General features: G+C 46.5%; 1 protein-coding gene across 1 annotated transcript in view; it reads right to left on the bottom strand.

The window, feature by feature from the left end:
* The window catches only part of TTC39B (tetratricopeptide repeat domain 39B), a 135,767-nt gene extending 121,443 nt beyond the window's left edge, over positions 1–14,324 (bottom strand). Inside the window, exon 1 of the mRNA XM_032636309.1 lies at positions 14,171–14,324. Within this exon, the coding sequence (XP_032492200.1) occupies positions 14,171–14,212 (42 nt within the window). The 5' untranslated portion in view covers positions 14,213–14,324. The remainder of the gene's footprint in view (positions 1–14,170) is intronic.
* Positions 14,325–16,395: the final 2,071 nt, after the last annotated feature.

The following is a 16,395-nucleotide window of genomic DNA, read 5'->3' on the forward strand; positions in this document are numbered from 1 at the left end:
TAAACAGTTTGAAGCAGGGGCGCAATGTGATTACTATTTGTAAAAGTGCCCTTGGGCTGCAGAGTGAGAGTGGATTGCAGAGCCAGAGAGGAAGTAGGGAGACCAGTGAGGATGCTCTTCCAGAAATGCAGGGGGGAGAAGACAGTGGTGTGGCCTGGGGACCTAGCGGTGATGGAGAGCAGGGGCCAGCATGCAGTAAGGAGCCATGTTTTGGAGGTAGATCTGACAGGACTAGCTGATGACAGAGACGTGGGAGGCAAAAGAAGCGTAAATTGAGGGGAACAGACAGGGAAGATCAAGGATGAGGCACGGGGAGGGCTTTTTTGGTTGAGTAATGCTGCTTTAAATTGTTCCCCCAAAGTCTTGTGTTTCCTCCTAAAATAATTATGGAAGGGGTAATTGTCACCAAATTGCCACAATTGAAATGGAATGCTTTTTGGTCTTTAACAAAGAGACAAGAGTTCATTTTAGCATGTCACATGTTGTGTCCACCCGCCCCCCCCACGTTGAACCTAATCTATTTTCATGTGAAACCTGCTCCCTGAGGCATGCAGACTTAAAGTTCTGACTGTGTACATCAAAAAGGGGGACTCTTATCTAGGTTAAAATGTAACCTCCTCCACCATAAACTATAAAGGGAGGTAAAAGCAGGTAAGCCTTTAGAAGATTAAAAAAAAAAAAGATTCTTTCTAAGCTAGTAGCTTTACTTTTTAAATTTCCAATATAATTAGCATTACAGTTGGACTCGTGGAACCTAACACCTTATAAAGTCATCTCTACTATTTATGAAATCGGAGTAAATTTGCTTGACGTCTGATGAAAAAGTCCACGAATCTCAATGTTTTCCATTTTGAAAAGTTGGGAGAAATACCACCTATGCACGTATGCTAATATTACTAAATAGAAAACTGTCAGAAATGTGAACACCTCAGGCTTCTAAAAGCATTAAGCATATGAATAAATTATACTCATCCTCATTTTCTGAATGCTCCCTATTTAGCCCAGCTAGATTACATGCGTTATTTCACTTCATCCCACTGTAAGAGGGAGGAGGCTATGGCTCCAAGTGTCTTGCCCTTGGTTACCTAGCTTGGGCCAGTGTCTGCGAGGGCATTTACTATTGTTTGTATTTTAAAATGAAAACAAAAAAAAACCCTTCTCTCTGAAAACTAGATCTTAAAATGAATATCAGCAAATGCATATTGAATATCAAGATGTTCAATATGGCTAGTTGTAATATTTGATACAATTTTACTAGGATTCTTTCCCGCTCTGGAAAATTCTAGCCATTCTTATGTACTGATAAAAAGCAAAATCTATACATCATTGCTATTCAAATGAATGGCTCTGGATGAGTTGCCAAGGCTGCTAGTAGCAACTCTCTGAGGTGGCCATTAGAATCCCCCACTGACTTATGAGGAGACTGAAGCTCACAGAGAGATTAAGTAACTTGCCCAAGGTCACAGTGCCTCTGCAAGTGACAGCACCCAATCCGTGTCCACTAACCTGTAAGCCCATCCACATTCTTTCCTCTCTTCCACATGCCTTCCTAGGAACAGATACGAGACAAATCTGAAATTCAGATGGGGTGCCTGAAAAGAGGCAGAAATTTTTTTTTTTTTGCGGTACGCGGGCCTCTCACTGTTGTGGCCTCTCCCGTTGCGGAGCACAGGCTCTGGATGTGCAGGCTCAGCGGCCATGTCTCACGGGCCCAGCCGCTCCGCGGCATGTGGGATCTTCCCAGACCGGGGCACGAACCCGTGTCCCCTGCACCAGCAGGCGGACTCTCGACCACTGCGCCACCAGGGAAGCCTGAGGCAGAAATTTTTTGACTCTTTGCCCTATTTGAGACTTGTGCTAGGGTGACAGTCCCTTTCAATCAACTGTTAATGGCTTAGAAATGCAATTGCTTGTTTGTGCTTTGGCAGCAAGCTAAACATGTTGGATAAGTAGCATCTGCCTTGGGGAATGAACCAGAAAATCAGGAAAAACCATCATCTGTATATACTACACATCTTCTGCTTTATTGCAAATGGGACAAATTATTCATCTCGACAAGGGTAATTCACTCAGCCCTCGAGCCTGTCTTCTGATGACGTCACAGTGTTAAGAGCCAAGTCAGCGCTGACCCAAATGCACTCTGCTCTACAGTCTTGCTTTTTGATGCCTAACATGTCTGCTTTGTCCTCATCATATATAATGGCTGCTCATTTTTACTTCTGCCTGGGAAATTCTATTTTATCCTAATGATTTTTAATTTTTCAATCAAGTTAAAGGTGAAAAGTATATTGAGGTGAGAGCAGCAGATAAAGGAAATCTTTATGGGGTCATGGAAATGTTCTTAAATTGGATTGTGGTGATAGCTGCACGATGTAAATTTACTAAAGATCATTGAATTGTACACTTAAAAGGAGTGAATGAATGGCATGTAAATTACACCTCAATAAAGCTTTTGTTTTTAAGAATACTGAGATAAAGCTAATAGATTATGGAGGTAAATTCTCCTTTCTGGTTGAAAGGCTAAAAATATCACGTTGTTAGAAAGCACTGAAGGGAGTTCCTTTGCTGCTTTCTAGGGGGGGAAAGTCCCACCCTTTCCTTTTGGAACACCAAGGCACCTACATCCTATCCCTGCTGGGTGTCATAACCTGTATGGTGAAAGAGGAATATTTCTCCTTGGAAGCAGCCAGGAATGCTAAATGGTCATTGAGTACCTGGAGGGGAGAAAATAAGGGAATATCTGGAAAGGCTGGAGGAGAAATGGTACCTGAAGGAAGTCTTCAAGGATGAAGAGGAATCATCTAAGTGAGGAAACAGTGTATGAAAAAGCTGAGAAGCGAGAAAGGCTGCCCCTTTGGGAGATGGCGCCCGGAAGGGAGCTACAAGCACTTCACCACAGCTGATCTTAAAGGTCCTGTTAGGAAGGCAAACTCCTAGGAACCACCCCAGACCTACTGAAGAAGAATGGCTTGTGGGAGGACCTAGGAACATGCATCTTAACAAGCCACCCACTCCCCTAACCGGGTTACCTATGCACCTTGTGAGAACCACCAAGATAGGTCCGAAGTAAGGCCTCGTACACCATGCTCAAGTGTCTGCATAATACCTCAAAAGCAAAAGAAACACTGTGGACAGATTTTAAGCAGCAAGGTGAGGATGGACTTGAACTTTAAACACAGCAGTCTGGCATGGCACATGATTTTGAGGCAGAGAAAGAACCCTAGAGCTCCCTCCAGGGCCCAGGAGTGCACACACACTGTCACCTCCTTTACCTTTTAACCTCTTAGACTAAGTAGCCAAACACAAACATACCTCCTACAGTCTCCTATTAACATCTAGGTGCTTTACGATCTTATGGAAATGTCATAAGAATGTTATGACATTCACCAATGTTAAAGAGGGGACCATCCTGCACAACCACACATTTGGAGAAACTAGAGGTTACCACACGTACCACTTAGGTGTCAGGGGGCAAATGTCAGTTTCAAAATATTACGGATATGGCCAAGTCCCTTGCTGACTATTATAAACACTGTTCTGCTGAAACAGATGGCCCTTTGAGCCCATGTTTATACTCTCTTTTTCGGTAAGTGGTTTCCCCTCTCCGCTCAGGGAGGGAGAGGGGTGAGGATTATAAACTTGCAGAATTGACCTAGCTGGAGTCCTATGATTAGCTTCAGAGGTATCTGCATCATCCTAAAGGAATCCAAGTGGAAGAGGAGTCTTGCAGGACTCTGCATGGGCCGACGTTTATGCAAGGTCAGTTCCTTATCGGATTGGGAAATCAAGGTCAAGTATCCGCATCATGCAGCCTTAATAATAATAGTACTAAGGGCCAACATTTGCACCCCATATGCTAAGCACTTTATAGGGTGTTAATCCTCTCAATAACCCTCTGAGGACGCTCCTGGTGGTGCAGTGGTTAAGAATCCGCCTGCCAATGCAGGGGACATGGGTTCGAGCCCCGGTCCAGGAAGATCCCTCATGCCGCGGAGCAACTAAGTCCGTGCGCCACAACTACCGAGCCTGCGCTCTAGAGCCCGCGAGCCACAACTACTGAGCCCACGTGCCACAACTACTGAAGCCCGCACGCCTAGAGCCCATGCTCCGCAACAAGAGAAGCCGTGGCAATGAGAAGCCCATGCACCGCAACGAAGAGTAGCCGCGACTCTCCACGACTAGAGAAAGCCTGCATGCAGCTACAAAGACCCAACGCAGCCAAAAGTAAATAAGTAACTCTCTGAAGCAGGTTCTACAACATTATCCCCATTTGACTGATGAAGAAACTGAAGCTTAGAGAGATTAACTTATCTAAGTCTGTACATGGAGGAGCAGGGATTCAAACCCGTCTGACTGCAGAACTTCTGCCATAGCCCTTCATGGGGTGTGTCAAATAGATTTCTATGTTTTCCGAGTTTTTGATGCCTATAATAGGAGTATTAAGGAAACAAGCAAATTTAATTCATAAAGCTTACGACGCTTTAGAAACAAACTCACGTATAGCCCTAGAAATCACCTAGTACAGGGGTCAGCAAAATGTTTCCACAAAGACCCTATAAATATTTAGGCCACGTGGGCCATACGGTGTGTCCTAACTACTACCTCTGACATTGAGTGTAAACCGCAACAGGCAACACCTAAACAAACGGGCATGTCTGTATTCCAATAAAACGTTATTTACAAGAACAGGCAGCAGGGAGGCTACATTGTTCTTGCAACACAGTCTGCCACTCCCTGACCTAGTGGAAAGGGCCATGAATGTAGAGTTAGAGCACTTGGCTTCTAACCCTCATTCCATGCCTAAGTGAGCTGGGTGGCCTTCAGCCAGTCACTGCCTGTGTCTAGGCTGTGAACTTCTGCATTACTTTCTCCCCTATAGGCTGCAAAAATAAGGTGAAACTACATTCGGACACACTAAAACAGATTCTCCATCAAACCCATAAATAATAAACCGTGGCAGCAATACCTTAAGGTAAAGCACAAGGGAAGAGAAAACTAGCACGTTAAGGGTACTTCTATGTGCCAGGTGCTTTGTAAAACAGACTCGTATTTCATCCTGTTCGCCAACCTTATGGGGTAGTTGTCATTATTCCTGTTTTATAAATGAAAAGCATCGGACAAGTTAAATAACGAGCCCCAGGTCACACAGCAAATGAGACGAGAAGCCTAGACCGGAACCCAAGCCAGGGGTAGCTATTCTCAAACAACAAGCACTCGGGTGATGATTTTGCACAGATGATGACATCTGAGTGCTTCCGGCAGAGGGTCCTGGAGCCAGGCCTCACTCCCCTCTCTTCCGGACTCTCCCACTCTGTCATCTGTGTTGCCCGCCTCCTCTCAAAAAGATCCTACCCCATTTGGTCTGAAAAAACGAGGTGAGACCCTGAGGTTTGTTTCCTTTAGCTCTGAGTGGAAGGACTGTGATTCATGCATGGAAAATAGACCAGTAAGCCCAGAACTCTGGGACAAAGCAGCCTAAAGAAGCAGGGCAAGAGAAAAGAAGGACAGAGGGACACCCTCAGAGAACCCCTGACTGGTCCTGCTGACGGCACCAGAGTCGTGGGTCCAGGGGTTCTGCGTCTGAGAACTTAGCTGAGGGTAAGAGTCTATGTGACAAAACACAGCCTATGGAAGTACTCAATCGTGCCTGACTTGTCTGCCTCCTTAACTAGTGCGTTGCAGGTTACAGTCATCAGTTTAAAACTAAGTACTTTGGAAATGGGGCTGGGAAAGGAAAAGAAATGGGATCATCATTGCTTCCTTTATCAAAAAAAAAAAAAAAAAAAAGAAACACATTTCCCAAATGTGGGAGGATACATATGTCAAGGAAGAAAATTGAAAAAAACAAATGAAAACAAAAAACCCAAACTGCTTAGCTGAGCGTTCAAGACCTACCAAAATCTGCTGGAACACACACAGCACTGTCTTCCAGCCTCGACCACAGAGCCCTCCCACAGTCTGCACTTCAGCCTCCACCAAGCTTCACCCATGCCCAGGCATGTTTCCCCGCTGGTCCCTCTGCCTGAAGGAATGAAGCCGTGATCTGCTCTCCATGGCTGCCTGCTAAAACTCTACCCCTCAAAGTCCAGATCCCATGTCACCTTCTAGATCACAAATGTCAAAGCCGAGAACTTCAGAAACAGATCATCAAGGTCAATTCCTTCAGGTTACATAAGAGGAAACCAAGGCCCAAAGGGGTTAAGTCACACAGTTGGGCAGTAAAGACTTGGTCTGGAAACCAAGTTAGCTGATCTGACCTGGGGGCGGAGGGGCAGGGGGGCACGCCTCACCAGCACCTTCAGGGTGAGTGACGACCCCAGGAAAGCCCTCTCTTCCTCCTCCTTCTTGAAGCCCCCAGGCCTGCTTACAAGCTCGCCGAACTCGCCCCTCCATTCCAGGTGAGAGTGGTTTTGTGTGTCCATATACCTGCTTGGCTGCTCCAGAGGGATCAAAACCATGTCTTTCCCATCGTGTTATCCCAGTACCTAGCTAGCGCTGCACAGAGTGGGCCTTCAGGGGGCTGTAACAGTCATTCAACAAAACAAAAACACCAGAAAACAACCTCCCTCCCCACCTCCGGTCCTGTCTTCCTCCAATCAATCGGCCTCCATGCACTGCCAGAGGGACCAACCTACAGCACGGATCTCACCACACCTCTGCTCAGCTGAAACCCTTAAATGCACCCCATTGCACATCATGATATCCACGATTCAGCATGAAAAACTTAGAAGAGCCCTTCCTGCCCTTGAGCCTCATTTCCTGCCACCCAGAGCACCACAAGCACTTCTTCACCTCCGAACCCTATGCCTGCTGTTCCCTCTCCCTGGGACGCACTGCAAGAGTCCCCTTTGTCCCCAGCTCTCTTCTACATGGCTAACCCCTACTCATCCCGCAAGACCCAGAATGTCTAAGAAATGGCCTCCTTGAGGAAACGGCCTCCTTGAGGAAACCATCCCTGATTACCCATTCCCTCTCCCCACTCCAGGTGAGATGCCCTCCTCCGTGCTGCCAAAGCACCTCGGCATCCCTCCTGTGTAGTTCTCAGCACAGAGAACTGCATCTATTTGTTTACACACCTGCCCCCCACCTCCCACTAGACCATCACTTAGGGCAGGAGCACCTGGCATAAAACCCAATACATTAACTTAGACTGAATAATCTTCTCCTTCACTAGTTACAATCAGACCCAACAAATATACATAGTGCATCATTTCACTAAAATATTTTAAAATACAGGTCCACAGATCTCAGCAAAAAAAGCTCTTACTACACACCCAGTCTTTCAATAAAGAGCTCAAGATGCATAATGGCATTATGAACTGCCAGGAAGTCAACACGTCAAGATTCCCTTTAGAGAGGTGTGGTGACCTAGCCAGTACGGCCAACTGGCCAGAGTCTGGGTATGTGACCGACTCCCACTAAGCACAGGGATGGAAGAGGAAAGTTCTGACACAGTGACCGAGGGGAGGTTTGACAAAGGGAAGCTCTCCCCAGGAAGCCTCTCAGCGCCCAGGCGAATCCCCGGGCACTCCTCTCCTGGGAAGTGAGCACACAGTAACTTCAGGAGACCTGCCTGAGCTGGCCACCGGGGCACCTGAGACTGGGGGCCGGAGGACTGTCAACAGACAGCCAGACGGAAACCACTAGCCTCTCAAAATTCACAGTATCCAGTTCACACGGTGCATAATTAGTAACAGCACCCGTGCGCAGGGAGCTAAGATAGGAAGGAAAGCAAACAGCTAACCCAAGGAAGAACTGATTCCTGTCTAAGAAGCACGCCTGCACCTCTGGACTTGAGGGGGAGGTAGGAGGTGTGGGGCAAAGGGGACGTGAGCAGAAAATGAGGGCAAGTTTCACTGAGAAAGTAGCATTCCCAGAACAGATGGGCTTTCAAATGATTCAAAATTGAACATTTCAGGGGACACGGTGGCATGTCCACCATGTGGCGCACGTGGTGGTGCAGTGGTTGAGAGTCCGCCTGCCGATGCAGGGGACACGGGTTCGTGCCCCGGTCCGGGAGGATCCCACATGCCGCGGAGCGGCTGGGCCGTGAGCCATGGCCGCTGAGCCTGCACATCCGGAGCCTGTGCTCCACAACGGGAGAGGCCACAACAGTGAGAGGCCCGCGTACCGCAAAAAAAAAAAAATTGAACATTTCAGGAAAATTGCCTGTTTGTTAACCTGAGCTGGCTTCCAGACTGACGACGGTAAGCTGATGCTATTTTTTTCCTCTCGCTCACCTGCTGGACCAATTTACAAACATCCTTTCCTAACCTTGCCCAGATTCATCCACTCATAAGCAAATGGCCGTGCTCCCTCAGTAAGGAAAGTCACAGTGAGCCAAGCAGGTGAGTCAATTCTGCATGAGGTCCTTCCCCACCCTCCACACCCACCGGAAGGCTGAATCCTACCCAGTTGTCTTCTTAGGTAACAGCACCGCCAGCCAGCCAAGAATCATCTCTTACCGGCTCCTTCCTTCCGCCCGTTCCACTGCCCCTCCAACTAGGGAACAGGCCACCAGGCCAATTCCTCCTCCGAGTCCTCCCTGAGAAGTCCCTCCTTTCTGGCCTCCTCTCTCCAACCCCAAGACCTCTGCTCCACTCCAGTCCTCGCAACCTCCCATTCTGAACTGTCGCAACAGCCTCTTGCCCTTCCTGCCACCACCTCCAGCCTGGTTGCACCAACATCACCAGACTTAGCTTCCTAAAATAAATAATTGTATCACTCTTGCCTAGTTAAAAAGCCCTCTGGGTCCCCATTTTTTAGGAGATCGCAGCCCTCCAAGGCACTCCTCCCCATATGCTGAGCACCCTGCTGACCCCAGGGCGTGCTCTCATGCCCGCCCCATCTCAACTTCCACCCACGCCTCTGCCTTATTGCACTTGCTCCACCTAGCACACCCTTCAAGATCCAGTTCAGGGAGCCGGATTCTTGCAGCTCCATTCTTCTTCCTCAAAATTGCTTTGCCAATTCGGGCTCTTTTGTGTTTCCATACGAATTTTAAAAGTTTTTGTTCTAGTTCTGTGAAACGTGCCATTGGTAACTTGATAGAGATTGCATTGAATCTGTAGATGGCCTTGGGTAGTATGGTCATTTTAATAATATTGATTCTTCCAATCCAAGAACACAGTATGCATTTCCATCTGTTTGTGTAATCTTGGATTTCTTTCATCAGCATCTTATAGCTTTCAGAGTACAGGTCTTTTGCCTTCTTAGGTAGGTTTATTCCTAGGTATTTTATTCTTTTTCATGCGATGGTAAATGGGATTGTTTCCTTTATATACATACTACTATATATAAAATAGATGACCAACAAGGGCCTCCTGTATAGCACTGGGATCTATACTCAAAATCTTGCAATAACCTAAAGTGGAAAAGAATCTAAAAAAGAAAAATATATATATATACACATACATCTGAATCACTTTGCTATACACCTGAAACAACACAACATTGTAAATCAACTATATTTTAATAAAAAAAATTTTTTTAAACACCCAGTTCAAATACCACCTCTTCTTTAAAGTCTTTGCCAGCCTTTAGCTAAACAAGGGCAACCAACCATTCCTGTTTGCACCTGTTGTCCTGGAGTAATTATTGAAAGCAGCACACTGACTTCCCCAGGGCCCTGCTGTGGATGATAAATTATATGGCCCTCCTACCTAAAATCTACCCTGACCCAAAGACAGCACTCGTTACTTGTGTAACTGTGTCTTTTGCTAGAGCGTGTGTTCCTCAGGAGCAATCAAGCCATCTTATCTCAGTATGGACTTCCAGCACCTGAAGACTGCTGCACCTGGGGAGGTGCTCAATGAACACTGAAGGAATGAAAGAATGAATCTGATACAAAGAAAACTGTAGCAATCAGTTTTATCTAAACTTCATCTAAAATGCCAGTGGGGAAAATTTCTAAATCAGAATTAGATCCAAAAAGTCCTGGGCCAAAAATTCAGGCCATGAAAGCATCTGTCACATGAACCATTTCTTTCCCTAATCCAGTGTTTCTCAACTTTTTTTCAATATTGTCCTCCTGCCCCAGGAGCCTTTTTAGACATTTTTTTCCCTAACCACATCCCCCATGAAATGTTAATAGCACAGAGATATATCTGTACTTTATACATAAGAGCAAGTATAAAGTTTATTCTTCTTATATAATAATGGGTTCAGAATGGCAATAAAAATGTTAAGTCATGTTTTAAAATTTAAAGCTATTAACATTAAACTTTGTATTTGCTGAGTAACTTTTAATGTAAAAATGTGATGTATCAAATTATACATAAAAATTGCCAATTTCTACATAATAATAGCAATGTAACCAAATTTTTCAAACTTTCAAAACTGCTATTTTTCCAGAAAAGGTAAAACAATTGAAAACAAAATCTTCTTAAAAGTTATTTTTCATGAACTTAACTCTTGTTTTATATGAGAAAATAATTTTTAACTTATCCAGCTGCTACATATTCATTCAGATATCATCAATAGTTTCTCTTTTCAATACTTGGCATAGTTATTAGTGGGTTGAATAATTCTAATAGGATTAAAGAATAAAATATAAAGTACTTTTATTTAATTTTCAAATCCCAAGTCACACACAAAGCAGTGTGGGTCGAACATAAGCACTTAACATCCACAGGGCAGCCAAAGGCAGCCCTAATGGATAAGGAAGTCACCAACAGAGATATGGCTTCAGGATCAAGCTATTGATGGACAGAAAGTTCTCCGGTCATAGCCATCTAGTTGCCATAGGTTTGTAGTAATGACCCTGCATACATTCTGTATATCTTCCATGAACTCAATGTCAATGTTGCTTGTGTAATACCCAAGAAAAACCAATGAGAGAAATTTAAATGTTAAGAAGTAAGATTTTGCCTACCAAGCTTTGAAGGGCCACAAACCACTGGAACATCTGAGAAGTTTCTGCCTCCCTCCAGAACCAATTTTTGCCACCCCTGAGGCTGCAAGCCCTAACCTCTGTGTTCCCACGTTTATCCTCCTAGCACCTAGAGAAAAACAAAAAACAAAAAAAACCCCAGTTTACCTAAGAAAACACCCCATCCCACAACGATAATAAGGGCCCCTCTACTACCATCATCTCCTTGGGTACTTTTAAAGAAAAGGGATTCCCATACTATTAGCCTTTCTCCCAAACAAAGGAGCCCCCCACCTCTAAAAGTGTAGACTTTTGGAGCTGGAAGAAAACTCAGGGCTCATAGATCCCCTCCATCTTCAGATGAGGAAACTTAAAAGAGCCCTAAGAGGTAGAGAGACTGGCTCAATCAAGGTCACTATATTGTTATAGACAGAGACCTTGTCAGCCTGGGTCACTGTTGTATCTCCAAGCTAGGACCAGGCTTGGCACAGAACACAGTCAGATGTTTGCACACTTAATGAATGAATGGCTATTGGGCAAATTAGTGACTGAGCTGAGAGCCCAGTTCACCTATTTCCTAACCTACCACTTTTCCAACTACACCAATTTGTCCCTTTTTACTTTCCTAGCATATGAAATAGTGGCCTCAAAGACTATCAAATTTATATTGTTTGAAAAACTTCCCAGCTCTTTTAGTTTCACACATCCAGAAAGTTGAAGAGCAGGGTCTTGTGCGCTTGTGGTAGAGTGCTTCAGCCCACTGAAAGTGAGGGACTTTCCACAAATAAGTCAAGGGTACCCGGTTGACAATGCATCACTTCTTACTTGCTTACCCTGCCTAGATCACTTTTCTAGAGTTCGTGTTCACGTGCCATATCTCCTTACCCAGACTGAGAACCGTAGAGAGCCAAAACTGCCTTCCGTTTCTAAGACACCTACTAAGTTTAAGCACGAAGCAAATGTTCAATAAATGTTTGCAAAATTTATTCCAATGGAAATGGTGCACCATGAGGAACAAAAGTGGATTTGGCATGAACAAAAAAATTCTGATTGTACTTTGCTCATTTCCTAGGACCAGTAGAGTACCTAACATGTAATGGGAGCCTAACAGTTACTGAATTTTAAAAAACAAATGAAAGATATGGCAAAAACTGAGACGTTATTAAGCATAGTCTTCATTCATTCAATAAATTCATTGAATTTATTCATTCAATAAATATGTATTACCAAGTATCTGTGTGCCAGGCTCTCTGCTGCTCTAAAACCTAATTTCCCCCACAGAGCCAGAGCCCTCCTCCCTAGCAAACGCATGGCATTAGGTTCACCTTGCAGGCTGTGGGCACAGCTAGGGTAGCCATGTCTCAATATGCCCAAGACAGTCCCAGTTTACACCTACTGTCCAAGTGTTCTCTCCCAACAATGCCCTGGTCTAGACAATTATATCACCCTAAGTGTAGCAAATCTTTTTCACCAAGAAGCCCAGGGATTCAAAAATTTCACTCCACATTTACCAGCTACTCCCAGTCCCTTTTTTTTGGCTGTGCCATGCAGCATGTGGGATCTTAGTTCCCCAACCAGGGATCGAACGCATGCCCCCTGCAGTGGAAGGGCAGAGTTCTAACCACTGGACTGCCAGGGAATTCCCTACTCCCAGTCTTGTTTCCTTATTTCTAATACAGGCATAACACATTAAACTAAGTGGTTATAAATAGAAAAGTGACTGGGGACAAGGCTGGGACATCAGATTGAGACTACACTGTAGAGAGCCTTGCATGCCAAGAACACGGATACATAATTTAATATACAGCAGGGAGCGATAAAAACCTTTAAGGGATAAAGTGAATGTATAGTCAAAGCACTATGAGTGTTATGATGTTGGTTACAGAAAAGATCTAAGACAGGAGGAATGAAAAAAGCCGGCTCCAGGTCGTACCAAAAAGACAGCCTAAAGATGTAAATAAAGAAAGGTTGTCACAGATGAAAACGGCAACAAATATGCTATTTCATCATTTGCCTTTATGTGTAATTTTAAAGCTTCAACAATAGATGCAGCTATGCAAGCTCTAGTTCATTGATCTGTGGTCCTGACACCCTCCTTGGAAGGCACAGGTTGTAAGGAAGCTTCTGGACAGTCAGGCTTGCCCTCCTGTCGGCCAGTCGTGTAAAGGAGCTGGAGCTCGGTTTTAGTTTTATTTTAAGTGCTACATTTCAAACATAGTATTCGTTGTCAAAAGAGTTTCCCGACACTGAAAGAGATGGACAGGAAGCTTAACCCGCCAACTCCAGATCTTCCACTACTGCATCATTTGAAACTAAGCCTCCTCAGGCAGCGACTTGTAAAATTCAAGTCAGGTAAAATGGCAGCAGCAGCCGCTGTGGGTGCTGCTCCTGCGGCCGTCGCCGCTGGCCTCAACTTCAAGCGCCGGAGAGCGCGTCTCTCCGGAGCTGCCAACTGCTCAAAGGAACAGTCGATAAATCAACAGGTCCTGCTCGCCCGCCCGAGGGTGCTCAGACCCGGGCGCGCCAGCCACAGAAGGAAGTGGCTAATTATTTAAAGACAGTCGAGACCACTAGAGGCCGGAGTCGGCTCTCCAAGCGGCTTCCCTCCGTCCACCACCCACACTGGGAACCTGCTGGGAAAAGGCCCGGGCCCCGTATACGGAGGGGAAAGCACCAATTCCTGGGCTGCTGCTCCAGGTCCCTAGCCTTCCAGCCCCTGGGCAGCCCTGCACTGCCCGCGGGTGCAGACACCCCGAGGGCTCCTTTTTCCTCCGGCTGTCCCCCTCCTCTCATCGATTGCAAGCCTTTCTGTTCTGCCACCGGAAACTTGCAGAGAAGGTGAGATTCCCAGGTCAAGAGACGATTCTACAAACTCTAAAGGGCCAATGTCGGGACTTCAGAGTCAGACCTCATAAAGCCTAGGCGTCCCTGATGAGGCTCAGTACTGCTCTGTACTGCGGGTCCTGCGCTCCCGCGCGTTCGCACCCATCCACCCGCTGGCCGGACGTGGTGTCCTCCGATCCGCAAGAGCCCACGCTGCCGGCGCCCGCAACTTCAGCAGCGCCTCCGCTCCGAGAGCCGCAGAGACACTCCTCGCTGCAGCGAGGACAGACCTCCCAAGGCCTCGTGTCCCCAGCCGCAACCCCTGTCCGTTCCCCCGGGCGGGAGGCTGCAGGTCCCAGACTGGGAAGCAAGGGGGCGGGACCTTGACCGTCCCTGCCGGACTCGCTCAACCCTGCCGAGCTCGCTCATTCCTTCCGGGCTCCAGGGGCAGTGCCCACACTCCCCACCAGCCAGTACCTCGTCCGCTTCCAACTCTGCTCCGTTGCCTACGAGCGCCATGTTCCTCCTCCGGCTGCCGCCGCCCAGAAACCAAATAGGGAGCTCAGAGCCAACTCAGTTTCTCGGCTCCGGGTTCAGCCCAGCGCCAGCAAAGGAGGAAGAGAATGGCCCCGCGCTCCCGCCGGGTCCCGGGCGGGGCCAGCGCGCAGCTGGGCGTGTGCTTTCCCCGCCCCCGGCGCCCGCACACCAGAGGAGCATCCATTTCCCGAACCGGCGCCGGGGGGCGGGCCTCTACACAAGCTCCGCCCCCTGCAGGCCTCGCCCCGCCCTCTACGCGGCTCTGACTAGAGCAGCCAATCAGATTCCCCAACGCTTTTCCGCCTCCAGACGGCATCCACTTAGGATCCACACGGGAGGGGTCATTGCGTGGGCGGAGTCACCTCGTGGGCGGAGTCACTGGCGAAGTTCTGTGGTCTGGCCCACTCTCTGGAAAGGCACCTGAGAGTACCAGCTACCAGTACTCTGTGGGGAGGACTGGAGCCAAGAGAGCGCTGGGTTAACGAGGCCAACCAAGGTCAAAGCCACCTAACCCTGATGCCCCTTTGAACCGTCCACCTGGTCTCTGGGCCAGTGCCAGTCCCCCTCCCTCGCCAAGTGTGCACTGCATCTCGCAGATGGTGAGGCCAGAGAGCAGCCTTGAGTCAAGGTCACAAGTCACCCAAAGGTCTCTGTCATTCCACCTGTCCAGACACTAAGTCAGGGACATCATCTTCAGATACAGGAATGCTGTGTTTGCTTCTGTGTATGGTTGAAAAATAACAGAAAAACCATAGGACATATATTTATACAACTTAGAGCTCCTCTACCCCTCCTCCCAATATCCTGTCACGATGACCCATTTTGTAACCCCAAACATATGTGCATAATTCGTGCTTGAACTATAAGATCCATGAGGGTGCGGATGCTTTTTGTCTTCTTCAAAACTGTATCCCCAGCACGTAGAACAGTGCCTTACACGTGGTAGATGCTCAACAAATATTTGTTGGCTTCGTTTAGAAATTGATTCCTGCGTATAACATGTAAGATAACTGAACTATCCAACTGAAAAATTATAAGGGTATTTGGTGGGCGGGGGGTTGGTCAGCTTTATTTTACATACGATAAAATTCACCAAGTTTAAGTTTGTAATTTGATAACAGATGTTTACAAAACACCATTCCAATCATGAAAACACACCCAAAAAGTTCCCTGTGCCTCTTTGCTGTCAATTTCCTTCCCCCACTCCCTGGCCTCTGGCAACCACTGATCTGCCTGATCTGCTTTCTGTCACTCTCATTTTTTTTTTTTTTTTGCGGTACACGGGCCTCTCACTGTTGTGCCCAGCCACTCCGGGGCATGTGGGATCTTCCCGGACCAGACCGGGGCACGAACCCATGTCCCCTGCATCAACAGGCGGACTCTCAACCACTGCGCCACCAGGGAAGCCCTGTCACTCTCATTTTGCCTTTTCTAGAATTTCATATAAATTCTATCACAGAGCACATGATCTTTTGTGTCTGGCTCATGAAGGGCTATTTAATGGTCATCCAGTGACAATTATAAAACTTGCTAACATTTATTGAGTACTTATTATGTGCCAGGATTATGCTGGGCCCCTTGCATAAATTATCTCCTTTACCCTTCATAACCCCATGAAGTAGGTGCTGTTAACTTACAGATGAGTGAAATGAGGGTCAGAGAGTTTAAGTAACTTGTTTGAGGTCAGACAGCTATTAAGGAAGTAGGGATGCCAGAATCTGAACTTCAGCAATCTGACCTTAAGGCGTGGTGGTAACCATTGTTCTGCACTGCCTCCAGCCACCACCTTCCCTTTCTTTCTCCCTATTTGTTTCAGTAGATCAGCTGCCTGCACATGTCCATTACACATACTTTCAGTGAGTCACCTTACTACAATTTTAATGCGTCACTATGTACCTTTATACTAGAAAAATAAAATGGCTTCTACCCCACAAACAACATGGAAAAAAATGGATTCGATTATGGTGACGATTGCACAGCTCTACGATTTACTACAAATCCTTGAAGTGTATAATTATAATGGGTGAGTTTTATGGTCATGTACATTATATTTCAATAATGCCACTTTTAAAAACAGGTTAACACATTCTTTCAGCACTCTTAGAATCAGATATGTGGAGCTAGAAAGGACCTAGGGGTCATTTAATTCCAATACACCTGAAAGT

Source organism: Phocoena sinus, chromosome 6 (assembly GCF_008692025.1).
Source record: "Phocoena sinus isolate mPhoSin1 chromosome 6, mPhoSin1.pri, whole genome shotgun sequence".
Classification (NCBI taxonomy): Eukaryota; Metazoa; Chordata; class Mammalia; order Artiodactyla; family Phocoenidae; genus Phocoena; species Phocoena sinus.